Genomic DNA, 17769 nt, shown 5'->3' with positions numbered 1-17769 from the left:
AAGAGAACACTCAAGCACTTAGGGAACGAACAGTCCCTTTCCAATCGATTTGTTGCTTCACATAAACGCAATCTTATTGTAAGCAGTAATAGTAGATTGTTTGGAACTTTTTATTTTGCCTTCAGCTCGGTCAGCAATCACACAGTTGAAGATATAAAGTTTCAAATGAGAACGTAACTTTTTTTACTACCTGTCTCATGCGAAAGTTGACCATTACATAGCAGTTATACACTGTGAAATTGATCCATTACATGCATGAATGTTTTCGGTTGATTTTATGTGATAATCAACTTTTACATGGGGTCGGCATTAAACCATGTATTCTGGTTGCTGTTATGTAGTTCATTAAATCGGAAACAACCATGCGATACTCGGAAAATCACTCGTGTGTTTTTGAGCACCTTGCTTCGGTAGCTGTTTTGTTGACAAATGTTTTACTGACACTTGTGAGTATTGTATTGAGTTACTTTCGCAGTATTTAATGTAATCTACTGTTACGGAAAATTACTTGTTGTCTTTTTCAATTTTTCATAACATTCGACATTCTTTGTTCTTCTATTCGAAAACACAAGTGGTACATATTGACTAAATAACACACGCGATTGCGACGGGCAATGTTCTGTTATAGTTATTTGTTCGATTGTGTATTTAGTCAAGACTGTTTACGCAATTGGCTCTAAGGAAAATTTCGCAAAGAACGCAAAAGACGATGCTGCACTATTTGAATTGTAAACTTGCATGAAAAAAGCTGAGATAATAAACGCTAAAAACAATGTTCAATTGAAATGATAATTTTTTATGACAACCGGAATGTATACTGCGCGGAATACATTAAATTTTAAAAAAATCGACCAAATTTTCATTTACAAAATGTAGTGTTCAAAAAATTGGTTATTCCAAACAAGTTACTATTTCATTATAGGGAAGGTGCGTCACACAGAGGCAGATGATGAGGCTTCATGAATTAATATTTTCTGTCTTCTTCAATTTTATTTACATTGGTTGCCTCAACATCTCTAATTTGTGACGCACCTTCAGAAGGTGACCTTCCATATGACGAAATAGTAACTAATTTTCAAAGACCAATTTTTTTAATTAGTCCTTAGCAGGTCTGTACGACAGTATACACCTCTTAAACTCCGAAAGACACTTTTAGACCCTTACAACGGTCATATAGGTCACATATCTCACATCTAAAACGCTCGTAGCTCCTGAATGAGCGACTTTAGGGGAAAAGCCTGAAAGTTGACTAGAATCTAAAGCTCTATAAATTTGGCTTTTAAACAAACTTTCTATCTGTCATATTTTCCGAGATTCAGCCGAGATCATTCGATGCACAAAAAGCCATTTTCCCATTGACTCGAAAAATTGAGGTAATTTTTATCTCATAGATTTGCCATTATTGTCTACAAGTGTACTTATTCGTATTTTATTGTAGAAATTGATAATCTTAACAAATAAACGGACATACAGAATCCAGACAATAAAAATGTGTCAAATAACCAACGCTTGATAATAAACTTTGCACATGGAAGCACTTCTTTATCTATACATGCGCTTTCATTTCTCGCGCAACCGATAAAAATGATCCAAATCTCGAACGCCTGGTATAAAATAAACTTCATATACTTTTATTGTCGCATTTATATCAAGTTTTTCGATTCCAATCTCGGCACAAGGACAATTGGTGTGCATATCGTGCAACGACAAGTGCGTTAAATTAAAACATTAACCTCATTGTACAGGTAAATATTTTTGTATGAGACAATTTTGACGGGTAATCTTCAAGAAATAAGGAACAATGGCGAAAAACGTTTTTTCCCCGTACCGCTCCTACCAGTAGAATTCTAGGATTTTGAGGACTTTTGACTGTTTGTATGGGCTCCCTTCTCGACTTTTTGGATTACTGAGAATGAGGTGGTAGTTGACTGGTTCTTAAAATTTTATTACTCCGCTTGATTCACTATCTTCCCAGTTCTTCAAGAATTCACATTTTTTGGATAGAAGTAACAATATGTCTTGAAATAAAGTATCCTTAACGATGATAGCCGAATCATATACCATTTGTGACGCAATCGTTTTTATTTCGCGAAAATTTTCTCTAGTAAAATCTTTGAGCTGAGGCGCAGAGTGTGTCACCCCTAGCTATATCAGCCATTTTTTAAGTTAAAACATAAAGACTTGCGTCACACTCTTGGGTATTTAAAGTTTTTGAAGTTTTTTTTTTGAATGGTACGGACATTTGTGCGTTTCACATTTTATTTTCAATGATATCTGCTCACCAGAATCCTTCTTGAAAAATGTAAACTGACAATAACGACCACGGATGTGTTTGCTTTCATTAAAAAATAGATTTGGTTGCAGGTGTTTGACCAGCGTTGAGAAAAGTAACTATGCAAATTTCGAGAAATTGCTTACTTTATCAGTGCACCTTCTGAAGCTCAAAATTAAAAGTCACAGAACCAATCGTATTTTTGTATCGATTAATGTAATAATATGGCATAGGTTTCAGACCGTGTCCTTGGGAACACGAATAGAAATTAATTCATTACGGAAACCACTTCTTCGTGATGGAGAAGCCACCATTGGATTGTAACTACGAGAACCCCAATACATAAAAACTAAACCTTTTTCCCAAACGAAATTAATAATTTTATTGCATTCAAAACGAAAACATAATTTTCTTGTTAGATTTTATTGGCGTTTATCCAAGTCAAATGTGAGGTGACTCTTGTGTTAATTGTAGGTCTGTTACCACTGCAAGTACCACCAACACTTATAACACCGATCTGCACTGGATTTGCGCCTGTTGTTACAACTGAAAAATTAAAAAAAAAATGAACAAAATTACTTGAAATTATGAGATGTGAAGGCAAGTCTATAATTTCCGATTTTTTGTTTATTTTTGGATGTCATTTTAATTATTGGATGTCCTACAAAGAATCGAATGAGTACTTTGCATCTCATGTGTTGGGTTGGTATAGTGTTTTTAGACGAATTCTAAGATCCCGCCCCGTCACTCCGCTGATTTATAGTTGATATTTGTAATCAATTACCTGGTCCTCCTGAGTCTCCGGCACAAGCTCCCACATCTTCACCTGCAGCGGTTCCACTGGTACACACTGAAAGAAAAGGGTCACTTCATTTCATTAGCCCAATAAATTGTACAAAAATTTGTAATTACTATGCGAAGATTGCACTGAAAAAGGAATTGTCTGAAGCTGGCAGTTGGTGTTAGATATCACTTTGGTGTACACGTAATGTAAGTTCGGTGAACTAGTAGTGCTTGAGGTCATTCCCCATCTATTAAATGGTGCAATTAAATGCAAAATCTTCAATTAAACTGACCGTCGATTTATACCCAGTCAATACAACATCAGCATTTAAGTAGTTATTGCTTGCACTCGTTGGCAATGCGACAACAGCTATAGCACGTCCAAGCGGAACAGGCTCGAAGAAAACCAATCCAATGTCATTGAAAACGCCGAGCGAAGTGACTGAGAAGTCGGGGTGCCAGAGTACGCCCGTTGCATTTTTGATGATTTGATCTGGTTCGTCTGGTGGATACTTATCTAACACTAGACTTCCAAATACGATGCTCGTCCAATTTCCTGGGGATACATCTTGAATGCAATGGGCTGCAGTTAGGATGGTTTTAGTTGTTATCAAAGAGCCTCCACAAACAGCATTTGACGGATGCATGTATAGAGTAGCCATGTAAGGAAACTGATATCTAACAGCTTCATTTCCACCAACAACTTGAATACTTGGAGCAGCAGCAAGATCAGTCGAGCCGGCTGTGACGACTATGAACAAGCAAAACGTGAAACTCAAAACGATGCTCAACATTACCAAGCTTGAGTATAACTGAATTCACATCTCAGTGTTGCACATTTTTATATAGGAAAAACATGAATCTAACAGCAAGACAGACACTTCAAACAGCTTAAAAGAGAGGTAGAAGCGAACAGTCTGTTAACCAGTTAAAGCTAAATTTTTCTAATTTTCGTCGTCGAATGTAAGTTTGTTTTCAATATTTAATTTCGATTGTTGTCGGTGACGAAAATTAAAACTTTCGTTGCCTTTATTGTGCAAATCGTTGTGTGAAACTCGGCGACATATGTCACACGATGTGTAATTTCAACACACTATAAACAGGCACCAGAACAAAGCCTCGCAACTCTTACTCCGCCCTGGCCATAAATGACAGTCCCAATTGCTCATTGTTCAGGGATACATGTGAAAAGTGAGTTGGTTTGGTCGAAAAACTTGAGTAAAGTAGTTGGTTGAAGATGAAAAAAGGTGTAAAATATTGAGTGGAAGCCATACATTACATCAATCGAAACGGAAAATTGGGAGGCCCCGAGTAAAAAAAAAGTTCTCACAAAGCCTTAATCGATCGAATTCAGACTTCTCAGTGAGGTCTTAGTGAAGAAAATTTTGTATGAAGCTGAGGACTGAGAAGTCTGAATTCGTTCGATTTAGTATTTTGAGAAGTCTCACTTACAAATTTTTTTTACTGGGGGTTGTTGTGGTAACAGATGAATTTCCTCCTTAGACGTCATTCAAATAGTGCGCAGTATGCACGCTAAAATCTACGAAATACCCTATCGAACATTTATAAACCAGGCAGATGCGACTAATTTTCGAAACGTCAAATAAGGTACCAAATGCACTGCTAACTTTACTCTGCCGTGTTTATACATTTACATTGCAGAAAAAGAGCCGAGTCAGAAAAATAACACTTTTTGCCAAAACGACAATTTTATTGCATTCGAAACGATAATAAGTACATTTGTTTCGTTAGATTTTATTGGCGTTTATCCAAGTCAAATGTGAGGTGATTCTTGTATTAATTGTAGGTCTGCTGCCACTACAAGTACCACCAACGCTTATGACGCCGATCTGCACCGGATTAGTACCTGTTGTTACGACTGAAAAAAAAAACGAAATTAACAAAACTTCAGAAGAATCAGAAGCTATATGTCGAGACGAATGGATATTTTGCATTTTATGTTGGTTTGGTATGCATTGTCTTTTAGACGAATTACTATTTTGTAATTTTTTTACGATCTCGCTGATATGAAATTGAGACTTGTAATAAATTACCTGGTCCTCCTGAGTCTCCGGCACAAGCTCCAACATCTTCGCCTGCAGCGGTTCCACTGGTACACACTAAAAGAAAATGGTCAGTTCATATCAGCCCAATAAATGGAACGAAAATTGTGATTTACCATGCGAAGATTGTATAGAGAAAGGGATTGTCTGTAGCCTGCAGTTGAGGTTAGATATCACTTTGGTGTACGCGTAATGTAAGTTCGGTGAACTAGTAGTGCTTGAGGTCATTCCCCATCTATTAAATGGTGCAATTAAATACAAACTCTCCAATTAAACTGACGGACACTGATATATACCCAGTCAGTACAACGTTAGCATTTAAATAGTTATTGCTTGCACTCGTTGGCAATGCGACAACAGCTATAGCACGTCCAAGCGGAACAGGCTGGAAGAAAACCAATCCAATGTCGTTGTAAACACCAAACGAATCCGTTGAGAAATTGGGGTGCCAGAGTACGCCTGTTGCATTTTTGATGATTTGATCTGGTTCGTCTGGTGGATACTTATCTAACACTAGACTTCCAAACACGATGCTCGTCCAATTTCCGGGCGCTACATCTTGAATGCAATGGGCTGCAGTCAGGATGGTTTTAGTTGTTATTAAAGAGCCTCCACAAACAGCATTTGACGGATGCATGTATAGAGTAGCCATGTAAGGAAACTGATATCTGGCAGCTTCATTTCCACCAACAACTTGAATACTTGGAGCAGCAGCAAGATCAGTCGAGCCGGCTGTGACGACTATGAACAAGCAAAACGTGAAACTCAGAACGATGTTCATCATTACCAAGCTTGAGTATGACTGAATTCACATCTTACTTGCACGTTCTTATATACGAAACACGAATCTATAATCTACAGCAAGACAGACACTTCAAACCGCTTATAAGAGGAGGTAGAAGCGAACAGTCTGTTAACCAGTTAGAGCTAAATTTTTCTAATTTTCTCTAGTGCGCTATGCTACGTCGCAGGCCGTGTGTCATTATACACATCTTGAGCCTGATAATAGTACATTACTGTCTTGCTGGGACATTTTTTTGTTGAAGCGTGTTGAAGTTTATATTTCGAGCCGACACGCAAAAGTTCCCAGCGAGACAGTACAGTTACAATATTTTGTTGTCTTACGGCCAGAAAATGTTATAAATTGGATTTTGTCGTTTTCTGGCAGCAGACAGCAAAGTACTTTGCATCGAAACTCATACAACGATTTATGCAACAGAGACATCGTAAGTTCGCAGTTTTCGAACATTAAGGTGCTGAGTTGCATAATAGTTATTTATGTCACTGAGTGATAAATACTAGATGTGTAGATTGTCACTCGAGGCCGTAGGGTAGGCCGAGCGTGACAATACACATCGAGTGCCTTTGAAGGCATTTATCACCGAGTTTCATACAACGTTTTTGTCAACGAAATTTTCTCATTTCGTCACTGAGATGAGAACAGAATTTTTGCTGTTATAATAAACAGCTCACTCCACACACTCAACGGGGAACATCTGCTGCTGCTAACTCCACACACTCAACGGGGAGCATCTGCTGCTGCCTCCTCTATTTTTCGGTTGGATTGGTGTTTCGTTAGGTTAGAAATTTGAAATTAACTTAAACAATGTGTGTGGTGTTATAGTGTATCAAGGCTGTCTAGCTGTTGATACACTAAAAAGTTTGTCCCCTCTTGATTTGAGTTAAATTCCTTAGATTTGATTCTTCTTTGCACTAAATTTTTAAGTTTCCCCAGACACTCGAAAAGACGATTACATCCTCAATTCCCACACATTTGCTAGTCTCAGTGTCTCATATTCTCGGACTAAACAGTATGAGATTAGATTCAAGGAGTGCAGCACTGCTCGCATAAAGATTGGTTTCGATCAGTAGTTGATCACAGACAAGCATTGGCGAAATTCAGTCTACCGCTTTGATACAATATTTTGTTCAGGTGCCGGGTTGTGCTGATAAAATGAATGTATAAAGTGGAATTGAAAACACAATAAAACTTTAGAAATATAATTTATTGGTTGGCATTAGTGGTAGCAAGCAATTTTATGTAAAAGTAAAAAAAATAAATATTTCTACAAACGAAGCAATTAAGAAATAGACGGATCAATCATATTCATCGGATAGTTTAGTAATTCAGCTGCGGAACTTCTGTTTTGCGGGTTGAACTGCAAACATTTTTGGATCATCTGAAAATAATAAAAGAAAAATTTCAATAAATTACGTGTTGAATTTGTCTATGTTCAATGTTCCTGTTGAAGAAGAATATTCTGCAGCCAACGAGACAACGATATTTTTTATTTATTTATTGGATGGTTGTTGAGTTACTTCCCGAAAACTCTTCAAATGTCCTAAATTTAAAGTTTAAATTAAACATCCAAAAATTATTATTTAAGATTCCTCGATTTAGGAATTTTAGAGAATTTTTAGAATTCAATGCTTTACTCAAAATTCTTAAAACTTAATAAAATTCTTCGCAATAGTATTACGCTCGTGTGATACACCTTATGCCTTTTTGGTAGAAATTCAACCATTTTGGAAAATTAAATTATTTAAATTTGTCATAAAAGCAGCATGACCACTACAGCTCTGGGCGTCGATTCTCGTGAATTTAAGAATTCGTACCTTGACAGTTTTCACCTTAATGCTAAGAATGGTCCATACAATTCGTAACTTTTAAGGTGACAACTGTAAAGTTACGAATTCTTAAATTCACGGGAATAGGCACCATGTGCACCTTTCTTATCGTTTTTGTGAATTTTAATTTTTCACGGATTTTCATCGATTTTCAATTCGGAAAGTGGGACTTTCGGTGCTCTAAATTGTCGCCATGTCCACAATTAGAAGAATGAGTGTTAAGGTCTCAGGCATAAAAGTCTTAAATGAAATCGGTATTTTCCATGCTAAATGTTTAAGTAATCCAAGTATAGTGTTTAAAGAGGCAAAAAATAGAGAGAAAAGATAATTAAACAATCGGTTTTGATGGGTGATACGTCAAAATTTGTATGGAAATTTAGCTGAGTTCGATGGGTGTTGGGTGACACTCTTTTTGACATTATCTTAAACATTTTATAATAGTGAGAAATTAGGCGAACAAATTAAATTTATAATTTACAAAGTAAGAGCGTCGAAAAATTTACTGTTCATGTTGAATGACCTTTTTTCGCAATGTACAGGAGAGAAAATAGTCATTTTCTCCCCTTCGGTGAGACTTCAAAAGCCTTTGTTGTGTTCAACGTTGTGTTCACCGAGGGATAAAAAATTGTATTTTCCCGGGTGACTTCAACAACAAACTCGAAATGCAATTTCCAACCCTTTTTCCCTCGGTGAACAAATAACTATTGTCTGAGTATTATCTCGTCTTGCTTGTCGCATGTGTCCGTTTCATCATCTTCGGAAGGCATAGTACTGGCAATGTTAGTAAAAATGTTTGTCTCGTCGGGGCATTAAAGAGTGAAAATTTGCGGTCTGCAAGCTAGGCTGTCAACGATCAAATCTTACCTCAGACAACATGGGTGGATAGTAGACCGGTAGCGATGGATAATCGATTGCGGTATCTGGACTGGTGATTGCTGCAAATTTCGCATAAAATTGTTTGATATGCGAAAATGGTGTTCGCCGATAAACTGTCAGATAGAATATGCATCCCAGCGACCATATGTCCGATTTTCTCGAAATCTACGGCAGAAAATCAGATTGTGTTACGTGGCGAAAATGTCGAGGAAGAAAAAATTCCAAAACGACCGTTTACCTTGTACCGATTCCTCTTCTGCGACGTGCCTCCTTCCTGACCCACCATCTTCTGAGGCGTGCTGCCCGTCGAAGTATCAATCAGTGCTTCCGGACTGATGTAATTAAGCGTGCCAGTTTGTTGAAATTTGTTGATACTGGTCGCATCCAACGACATGCTGCTGGCAATGCCGAAATCGATTAACTTCAGTCGACCGTTGACGATCAGGAAATTGGCCGGCTTCAAATCGGAATGGATGACGTGATTATCGTGGATGCATTTGACGGCCGTTAACATTTGATGCCAATAGGATATGATCGTGAGCAGCGGTATATCGGATTCGTACGATTTTAATACTTTATTCAGATCGGTTTCGCCCAGTTCCATGACCAGGAATAGAGAATACTTGTCGGGACGATGTAAACTGAAAGGGAAACGCAGTTGTAGAGTTAAATAGGAATTAAGGTGCGTGTACTCGGTCAGTCAATACTTACTACTCAAACAATTTGATGACATTTGCATTCCCCTGCAGTTTTTCTAGGCACTTCGTTTCATTCAAGTAGCTCTCCACATTGGCCGGATCGGTCCGTAAATTGACCACTTTCAAGGCCCGATCGGCTCCATTTAATTTACATTTACTTGAATATACCAGACACGAACCACCGCTGCCGATTTTCTTTTTCAAAATGAACTCTTTCCCGTTGATCTCGATCACTTTGTTCTCCAGGGCCGTGCCCGAATCATTAGCACTAAGTGAATTGAAATCATCAATCGAAATTTTTTCCTCGTCAATCGGCGAAAGCACCGTCAAGAATAAAGGGTTCCTGAGAGAATTAAAACTGTCCGTTCCGTAGTCACTGGTGGAAATGTGACTGTTGGTAACGGCCTGCGGAGTAGTGAACAAGGTCTTCTGATAATCTGGAGTTAGTTTGCGTGGTTGACGCTGTTTGTTTTGACTGCTGGAAAAAATGATGCGACCAGTGGTTAGCGGTGGTTTGATGGACGGCGTGGCGAAGAAATCATCGATCGGATGTTGTGGCATATTCTGGGCATTTTTCTGTGTGGCCTTTAATAGTTCGATTGGGCTGAAAAGTAGCGATCTGGGTTGTGGATCGGTTGCCTTTTTAGCTGACTCCGGGTCGAAGTAATTTTTTGTCATCGAACGCATTGTAGCAGTTGATTCGGATGGCTTGCTGAGATTTCTTTCGTGTGACAACTGTTGTCCATTTCGCTTACACGTTCCAGATGAAGATGCCCCATTCCAGTTTGCTGAATTGCGATCATTTTCTTTGCCAAACGGTGTTGATGATTTACGGTCCCTTTCGCTATCAATATCCTTTTCATCAAAGCCGGAACTTTCATTTGATTGAGCAGGACTGAAATGGATAGATGTTGAACGGTAAGAAACGTTGGAAGTGATTGAATTTCATACGACTTACTCATCATCCTCATACAACTCGTCGAAGACAGATGATTCTGAATAAAGTTCATCCAATCGTTTCGGTTGTAGTTTGACCGGCGATTTTTTCGAACTAAAATGGAAATTAAAAAATTTCATCAACACAACGAGACTCAGACGGTTGACATTCAATGGGGCCTAATTTGCTCTTAAGTAACTTTACGATAATTTTTGATCACAATCAGACTTTAACACCGTTCGTTGAACTCGAAACTATGAAAAAATTGGTTAAATTTGGGCAACTTTTTACTTCGTGCAACATCCTGGCCTGCAACACAATTTTTCTGAGGTTTAGTTTACGTGGGATGATAGTGAGTGTGTCCAGCTACAACACCCCATAGTCGGTTTCACGGAAACGTTCTGTTGCAGGCCAGCAGTACTGTGCAAAAATCGACTATACTTTCATTGTTTACTCCCGAACATACAGTGGTTACCGACTCGTGCCTATACTCTAATGATAGGTCTTTTAGAGGCGCACACTCGCACAACATTTCAGCTTTTAAAAAATCGTCTACCTCGAGTTAATACTAAAAAAGTGTTTTCCCTACCCTATGACATGTGCCTGCATTTTACTAATTTACACCAAGAGTACACAATTAATAAAAAAAGGAAAAGATACGTATTGTCTAGAATTGAAAGACGAATCCAACGCGCTATAGCTCGCCCGGATCGCCGAACCCGTGTTTTCAAATTGGTTCAAGTTTTGGCGATATCACTCTTAAATTATTGCGAAACTACCTATAAAATCTATTACTTCTTCGGTTTAACGCGAAAAATCGTTTGCTTCATTAGTTTTACCGAGCGTTTTCCTTATAAATAACAAAACACAGCCCACCGGTCTTCGCTCATGTTTTTTCGTTTTTTTGTTGTCGATAGCAGATGAATACGTACCTAGTTTCCCCTTCGGATTCTTCATCTGTTAAGCTTATCGGCGATAGTTCACTCAATCGCTTCGGATAGCGGTACATTTTACTAAATTAAATAAAATAAATTTCGTTACACTAATGATAGAGGTACGACTGTTAATAACTGGACATTTCTTTTGTTTTTTAAAACGCACTTTGACGACTTTGACACATGTCACACTGCCATCTGTGTGTACAATATAAACATATGAGCCAGTGATGCCAACTACAATTATGCAGTGTTGCTCCTGCAGTTTAATAAATTATTGCATTCATTATACACAAGTGGGATAAGATCCGAAATAAAAAGACCAATGAACGTCAACTCAAGGTATGGTCGAATGTCAAACTTTGTATGTAGGGGAGGACATAGCGATTTCATATAAACAAACTCACCGCTAATGAAAAGTGAGTTTGTTTATATGAAATCGCTATTTCCTTCGCTCCATACAAATTTTGACATTAGACCATACATATAGAGCATACTTTCATTGCATTTTATGAGATACATTGGAACAGACCACTGCTGATTGTACATAAAAAAAGAAAGTCATCACGAGAGGTGAAATTTTAGCATGAATATTCCTCTACAACCATATGGTTACACTCTAATGAAAGTATACTCTATAGGTATGGTCTAATGTCAAAATTTGTATGAAGCGGAGGAAACAGCGATTTCATATAAACAAACTCACCTTTCAATGATTTTCATTGAGAGGTGAGTTTCTTCATATGAAATCGCTGTTTCCTCTGGCTTGTATGGACATTCACGGCCGCAGCGCCATCTGTTATCATTTCTCTGATAACTATATGTTTCCAACAGTAGATTACGGTATAGAAAAGTGTCGATTGGTGAAAAGAGGTATGATGGGTATGATTTTGACACATGATAATTTCAGTACGATTTCAGTTCAGTTTGAAAACTATCAACGTAACTGTTGTTGGTATGCATAATTCCTGTGATTGGTCATTTTATTTAAAAAAAAAAACTCGCTGTTCTAAAACTTAGACACAAGTGTGTCGATGATATGGCAGATCAAGGTGTCACATTACCTTTTTGCAGCAGTTTTATCAGTTTTATCCATCTCCATCTCTAAGTTACCAAGCTTCTGAAGGAACAGGTTAAGACACTTACGAAGGCAAATTTTGACAATTTAGACAATTTAGACATGTTTGGTAACACACTCATTATAGATTGTATGAAAAGAAAACTTGAAGGAATTTTTTTTTTTATTAAGTTGACATTTCACACAATCCGTAATGAGTTGGTTTGACGTGTGTAAACCTGTGTAAATTATCAAAATTTGTGTTTCACTGTCCTCGTGATCAACTCAGAAGTGTCCTAACCTCTTATGTCAGAACCTTGTAATTTATGTCATTTAAAATAATAATAATAAAAAACTACGACCCAGCTTTTAGTCGGTGAAAATCATGAAAATTTCTTTATTTTGTAGTATTACTGACGTAACCAAGGTATATACATAGAGGACAGACGATGTCATAATATAATCGAATCAGATGTGAGGTGGCACGAATCGAAACGCCAGCTCTCCAACTTTGTTAAACGCACCCATTACAAATTATGTAAAAATTCAACTTGAACAAAATAACTTACATTTTTTTAAATTTTTGTCGTCATATAATTTTCATAAATGTAGATGGCAGAACAGAAAAATATTGGTTTCACCGTCTTCAAATCAAAGGTGTCTGAACCTGTTCTTTCAGAACCTTGCTGTTTATCAGGTTGACATTTATCAAATCTGTAATGAGTAGGTTTAACCAAGTATGTCTAGTTGTTAACTCAAAAGTGTCTTAACCAAAGTAAATATAGTGTAAAGGTAATGTCATGCAGACGCGCAGTGTAGCACATAAGTTCGATGCCCATGACATCTTTTTTTTTTAAATGGTTGACTATGATTTACATGTGTTTCACAAAATATTGTGCCTATCACAAACCAGATGGCCCAGGTTTCTATGCTTATGGTTAATAGATGGCGTTTGTATCCAACTTTCGTGTCACCGCACTTCTGAATCGGTTATATATGACATTACCTCCGCCCATACCTTGGCCTTAACCTGTTCTTTCATAGCATGGGCTATTCCCGTTATTTTTGGGTAAAGAGGGGAATAGAAGGGATGTTGAACAACGCAAAACAACGGATACAACGTCTAGAAAATATACATTTCTGACAGCACTGCGAGACAGCTGTCAATTGGTTTTCTTTCATCGAATAAAATCGTCTCCCATTGAATTAATTATTTTTTTGTTAATCATAAGCAAACCATCAGTCCGATCCATAGTGAAAATGGATACAATAGGAACAGAAGTGGGCCAGAAGATGAGGGTAAGTCGTCCGAAATGTAAAGAACGAAATAAGCGATCAATTTATCGATTGTTTATTTTCCTTTTCCGTCCCCCATAACATTTTTCAGGTTAGGAATGTTTGATTAAATAAAATTTTCTCTTCTTATCCATTTGTCACTTGCGAACATTATCGACTCTCGTTCCATTCAAACCGCTTTAATGGACCGTTTCCCTTCTATTGCAGAGTGCCGTTAAGGCAAAACTGATCGAATTGGGAACGGGATACATAGACGACGAATTGCCTGACTACGTCATGATTATGGTCGCAAATAAACGATCCAAACAACAGATGACGGAAGATTTAAATTTGTTTTTAGGATCAAACACTGATCCGTTTGTCGGCTGGCTGCATCAAGTGTTACAAAAGTTACAGGAAGTTACACTTCCGCCAACCACAACAACGGCAACAACATCGTCATCCGGTAAGTGATTTATAACTGATGTTCTCGTCATTCGAAATTGATTTCAATTTTGTTGGACCAGCAAAACGGAAGGCGTCCACCTCTGAATCCACTGACAAGAAAAAGAAGGACAAGAAATTGAAGCGATCTCACAAAACTAAATCACAAGACAGCACTGATCCACAACAGAAGCCAGCCACACCACCACCGCCATCCATCACCGATGTTTTTGCCGACCATTTGATTCAAAAGGCCAAAACCGGTCTCATGCTAGAGAATGCCGTTAACGTCAAAACCAAATCGGAGCATTTGGCCAAAGAATCGAATGACAAAAAATCGTCCGATGACTTTGACATACCGACGATAACCGAAATCGCCGAGAACGAGGTGGTCAAAGTCAATCGTCGCAAAGAATTGAATGATCTGGCCGAATTGCAAAAGCAAATCAACAAAGCGAAACGGCATCTGCGAACGTTGAATTCGGAGGAATCGGAAGACGAGGATTTCGTTAAAATCGAGGACGATGATGATTTGGGCGAAGACGATGACGATTTTAGCGGCAAGAAACGCTATCCGAACTCAGGTCAAACAAGTGCGATGAAGGTGGGCGACAAAATAGCGCACAGTCGATCGCAGAGAGTTCAAATCGTTTTCAATGAAAGTCAATCGGAAAATTCGGACACGGCAGCAAAGGCGAAAAAATCGGTTATGGAAAGACTGGGCGTTAAGCCGTCTGCATCTGCGAATAGGGAAAATGTGATCAGTTTGTCGGCGAATCGACGTGTCGAGCAAGAAATGTATGTGCCGGTGTTTCGGAGGAACGATGAAGACAAACGATCAAAACTTAGTCAGAACGATCGCGGTGCGATAAGATCTCGAGACCGTGATGGTCCAGCGGAACCAGTGAATCGTGCCGCTTCGTCTCACAATCGTGAACAAATCAGAGAGCTGCGATCACGAGAATTGTCGCGGGGCTTAGTGGATCGTGAGAAAAATCGCGAAATCGTCAGAGATCTGAGAGAGCGTGTCGGGAAGAGTAAAATCGTTGAAGAGAACACGGTAAAAGAGTCGGCGGTAAAACTAACGGCCAAACAACGAATCGGATCTCGTGTCATTGTCGCACCACCGAAGCCAGAGTACGAGGATGCCGTTGTCGAAGTTCCTGTTAACTCGGTGATTCGAGTGAAGCCACGACCAATAGTCCCATCAAACAAACAAGCGAGTAAGAATTTACTGCTGAAAGCGGTCGCCGAAGCCCAGAAATCGACGGCTATGGTGAAGCCTAGACCGGAATCACCATCCGTACAAAATGTGAATGCTGGCGCAGGTCGTGCACAAAAGTTATTTACGAAGTCGTTTCGGGACAACAACAGCCGCATCGGAAAAGGCAAGAAAAATATTGTCATCGAGGTTACACGGACAGAGGATCAAACACCTGACGAAGACGACGAAGACGATGATGTTGCCGAGTATGTTGAAGAAGGCGATGACGAGTACGTTACGGCTATGATATCCGATGTTGAAGAATTCGAAGAGGAGGACGCTTACACACCAGTCAATATTAACAGTGACGAGGAAATTAAACGGTAAGCGGAAGCATTGATGACTTAGTCGCACCTTCTTGAGTTTCTTAAGTGTTTTCTTCATTCGAATCTTTCTCTTCCAGGTACACATACAAGCCGACAACCGACGATCAAACTAAATTTGTGGTGACATTGAATGCGGACAAGTATATACCGACCAGCAAAGCCAAGACGATCGATAGAAAACGAACCGAAGTCAATGGTGCCGTCGCTCAATCCGAAAAGTTAGTAAAACGATCCGTGGACGGGGTGATTCAGAAAGAGAAAGAAAGGACGTCGTCACCGATGCGCGTAGACATTGCAGCGCAGAAAGTAAATAAATTAATCATAAAAAATGACACAGAGGACGAAGAGGAACTGCGCAGGGAAGTCGAACGGAGTAGTGTTAGCAGAAAACGAAGTCGTCTGTCGCCGATCCGATTCGATTTGAATGACGAAAAGCGGAGTAAAATGCGAGACGATCAAAATACGGACGACGATAACATTGGGTCTGGTGAAGACGGTCAGAAATTGACGATTAAACGGTCGGAAGTTAGCAAAAAATATGACAATCTGCCGCCACGTAAGTTAAATTGATCCCTGTTGTGTGTGATCATGTTCTGACTATTGAATTGTTGATCCCATTCCAGTTCTCAACTCAGTTAGCCTCACCGACAAAACGAAAACGAAGGAACGTTGCAAATTTTATCCATCTTGCGGCAAGGGCGAACAATGCGAATTCGTGCATCCGACCAGCCCGTGCAAAATATTTCCCAACTGCAAATTCGGCGACAAATGTCTGTATATTCATCCGAAATGCAAATTCGATTTAACCTGCACGCGATTGGGATGCAATTTCTCTCACACAGCTGTTGTCACTGCAGCGCCTCCGCTATGTAAGTGCCACTATCCGATTTCCGCTGCTATTGATAAACTTATCGCGACTTTGCATTCTTTGCAGCATCGCATGTCGTTCCGGTCATGAACTACAAATCCATTGGTACCGCTGTCAACTCGTCGGTAAAATGTAAATTTTATCCGAAATGCAGCAATACGTCGTGCCAGTTCTATCATCCGAAACCGTGTCACTTTGGTAAAAATTGTGCCAACAAAGCGGAATGCAATTTTTACCATTTCGATGCACCGACACATGCCAACAAATTGAAATGGGTGGCGCCGATGGATTTTTGAAGGGTCTTAGTCGTCGATTGGAAGCGGGAGAGAATGGAGCAAAAAATTAAGAAATTTAGTGGAAAAAATTAAACTTTGAATGGTCGAAGACAAGCTCATGTTGCGATGCAATATTAATCGCATTTTGAAGCCTTTGACGGTAGGTTTGCTGTAGTTTGCGATGGGGGAATGTTGAGCAATATAATTAGCCAATATCAAACGGTCGGGTGGACTGTTTCTCCAATATTTTTTTGCATTGTAAATAATTGAATTTATTCAGAAATTCCTAAACCGAATTGAAGGAATAAAATTTGAATTGTTAAAATTCACTGCTCGCTATAAGAATGTTATTACCAGAACATGTTTACAGTTTGCTCTAAATGCTCCCGAAAATTTGTCTACTGTACACATCATGACTGTAAGAACCATCAAAAGTTTTAAAATTTTGGCCATTTTGTTCTACGTTCATCCTCCGCTTGTACTGAAATTACGAATTGGATGATACCGGATCCGATTCTTCGACGTAAATTAATTTCGGTTGCTAAGCAATGTATATAATAGTCTGAGTGATGCTATCCAATTGCTAAGACAAATTTCTCTTCAACTAAGCCATCTCGGAACTCCGTGTTGTTTCTGCTTTTATAAAATATCCGCGTCGGTCATGACGATGGCAAGTTTGAAGAAAATGATAAATTTAATTTGAAAATAAAAAATAACTTTTGCGTTGTTAGTGTGGGAGTGAGGGTAAAGGATCGTTTTACAGCTTTATCAATCAGCACGGTTTAATTAATAATTGTCAATCGTTGAACAAAAAATTGTTAGGAAAAGCCAAATTGATCGAAGCACTAAATGGTAAGATGGAAGAGATACCGATTCGATGTATCGTCAGCCACTGAATGTGTTAAGATTTGGAAGTACAATTGGACAAAAAACACAGAATATTTTCGAGTTATCACATTTCGTATTCCTTCTCTCTGTGTCTCTCTCTTCTCTCTCTCTCTCTGCCTTGAAATGTTTGTCACTCTAAATTTGGCTGAACAAAGTTGTATTTCCAAAAAGTCTTGCAAC

General features: G+C 38.8%; 4 protein-coding genes across 4 annotated transcripts; 1 reads left to right on the top strand and 3 right to left on the bottom strand.

Moving 5' to 3' along the window:
• Nucleotides 1–2633: 2633 nt before the first annotated feature.
• On the bottom strand, nucleotides 2634–3857 carry LOC119073466 (chymotrypsin-2-like). Its single transcript, XM_037178974.1, has 4 exons — nucleotides 3362–3857; nucleotides 3185–3303; nucleotides 3057–3122; nucleotides 2634–2818 (listed from the first exon to the last, which is right to left on the bottom strand). Exons 1-4 carry the CDS (start codon nucleotides 3847–3849, stop codon nucleotides 2688–2690), a joined length of 804 nt encoding a protein of 267 aa, XP_037034869.1. The 5' UTR covers nucleotides 3850–3857; the 3' UTR covers nucleotides 2634–2687.
• An 887-nt stretch (nucleotides 3858–4744) lies between these two features.
• On the bottom strand, nucleotides 4745–5908 carry LOC119073476 (chymotrypsin-2-like). The gene is made up of 4 exons (XM_037178986.1): nucleotides 5415–5908; nucleotides 5235–5353; nucleotides 5110–5175; nucleotides 4745–4934 (listed from the first exon to the last, which is right to left on the bottom strand). The coding sequence occupies exons 1-4, from the start codon at nucleotides 5900–5902 to the stop codon at nucleotides 4804–4806; spliced, it is 804 nt and encodes a 267-aa protein (XP_037034881.1). The 5' UTR covers nucleotides 5903–5908; the 3' UTR covers nucleotides 4745–4803.
• A 1199-nt stretch (nucleotides 5909–7107) lies between these two features.
• On the bottom strand, nucleotides 7108–11356 carry LOC119073460 (dual specificity protein kinase TTK). Its single transcript, XM_037178962.1, has 6 exons — nucleotides 11190–11356; nucleotides 10279–10371; nucleotides 9334–10215; nucleotides 8861–9263; nucleotides 8611–8787; nucleotides 7108–7298 (listed from the first exon to the last, which is right to left on the bottom strand). The coding sequence occupies exons 1-6, from the start codon at nucleotides 11264–11266 to the stop codon at nucleotides 7200–7202; spliced, it is 1731 nt and encodes a 576-aa protein (XP_037034857.1). The 5' UTR covers nucleotides 11267–11356; the 3' UTR covers nucleotides 7108–7199.
• A 2032-nt stretch (nucleotides 11357–13388) lies between these two features.
• On the top strand, nucleotides 13389–17496 carry LOC119073441 (zinc finger CCCH domain-containing protein 14). Its single transcript, XM_037178935.1, has 6 exons — nucleotides 13389–13548; nucleotides 13753–13990; nucleotides 14052–15555; nucleotides 15636–16114; nucleotides 16182–16427; nucleotides 16493–17496. Exons 1-6 carry the CDS (start codon nucleotides 13510–13512, stop codon nucleotides 16720–16722), a joined length of 2736 nt encoding a protein of 911 aa, XP_037034830.1. The 5' UTR covers nucleotides 13389–13509; the 3' UTR covers nucleotides 16723–17496.
• Nucleotides 17497–17769: the final 273 nt, after the last annotated feature.

The sequence above is a fragment of the Bradysia coprophila genome, chromosome II (assembly GCF_014529535.1).
Source record: "Bradysia coprophila strain Holo2 chromosome II, BU_Bcop_v1, whole genome shotgun sequence".
In the NCBI taxonomy this organism is placed as follows: Eukaryota; Metazoa; Arthropoda; class Insecta; order Diptera; family Sciaridae; genus Bradysia; species Bradysia coprophila.
Note: the sequence above shows the minus strand (reverse complement) of the source record. Positions and strands in the feature narration are given on the sequence as shown.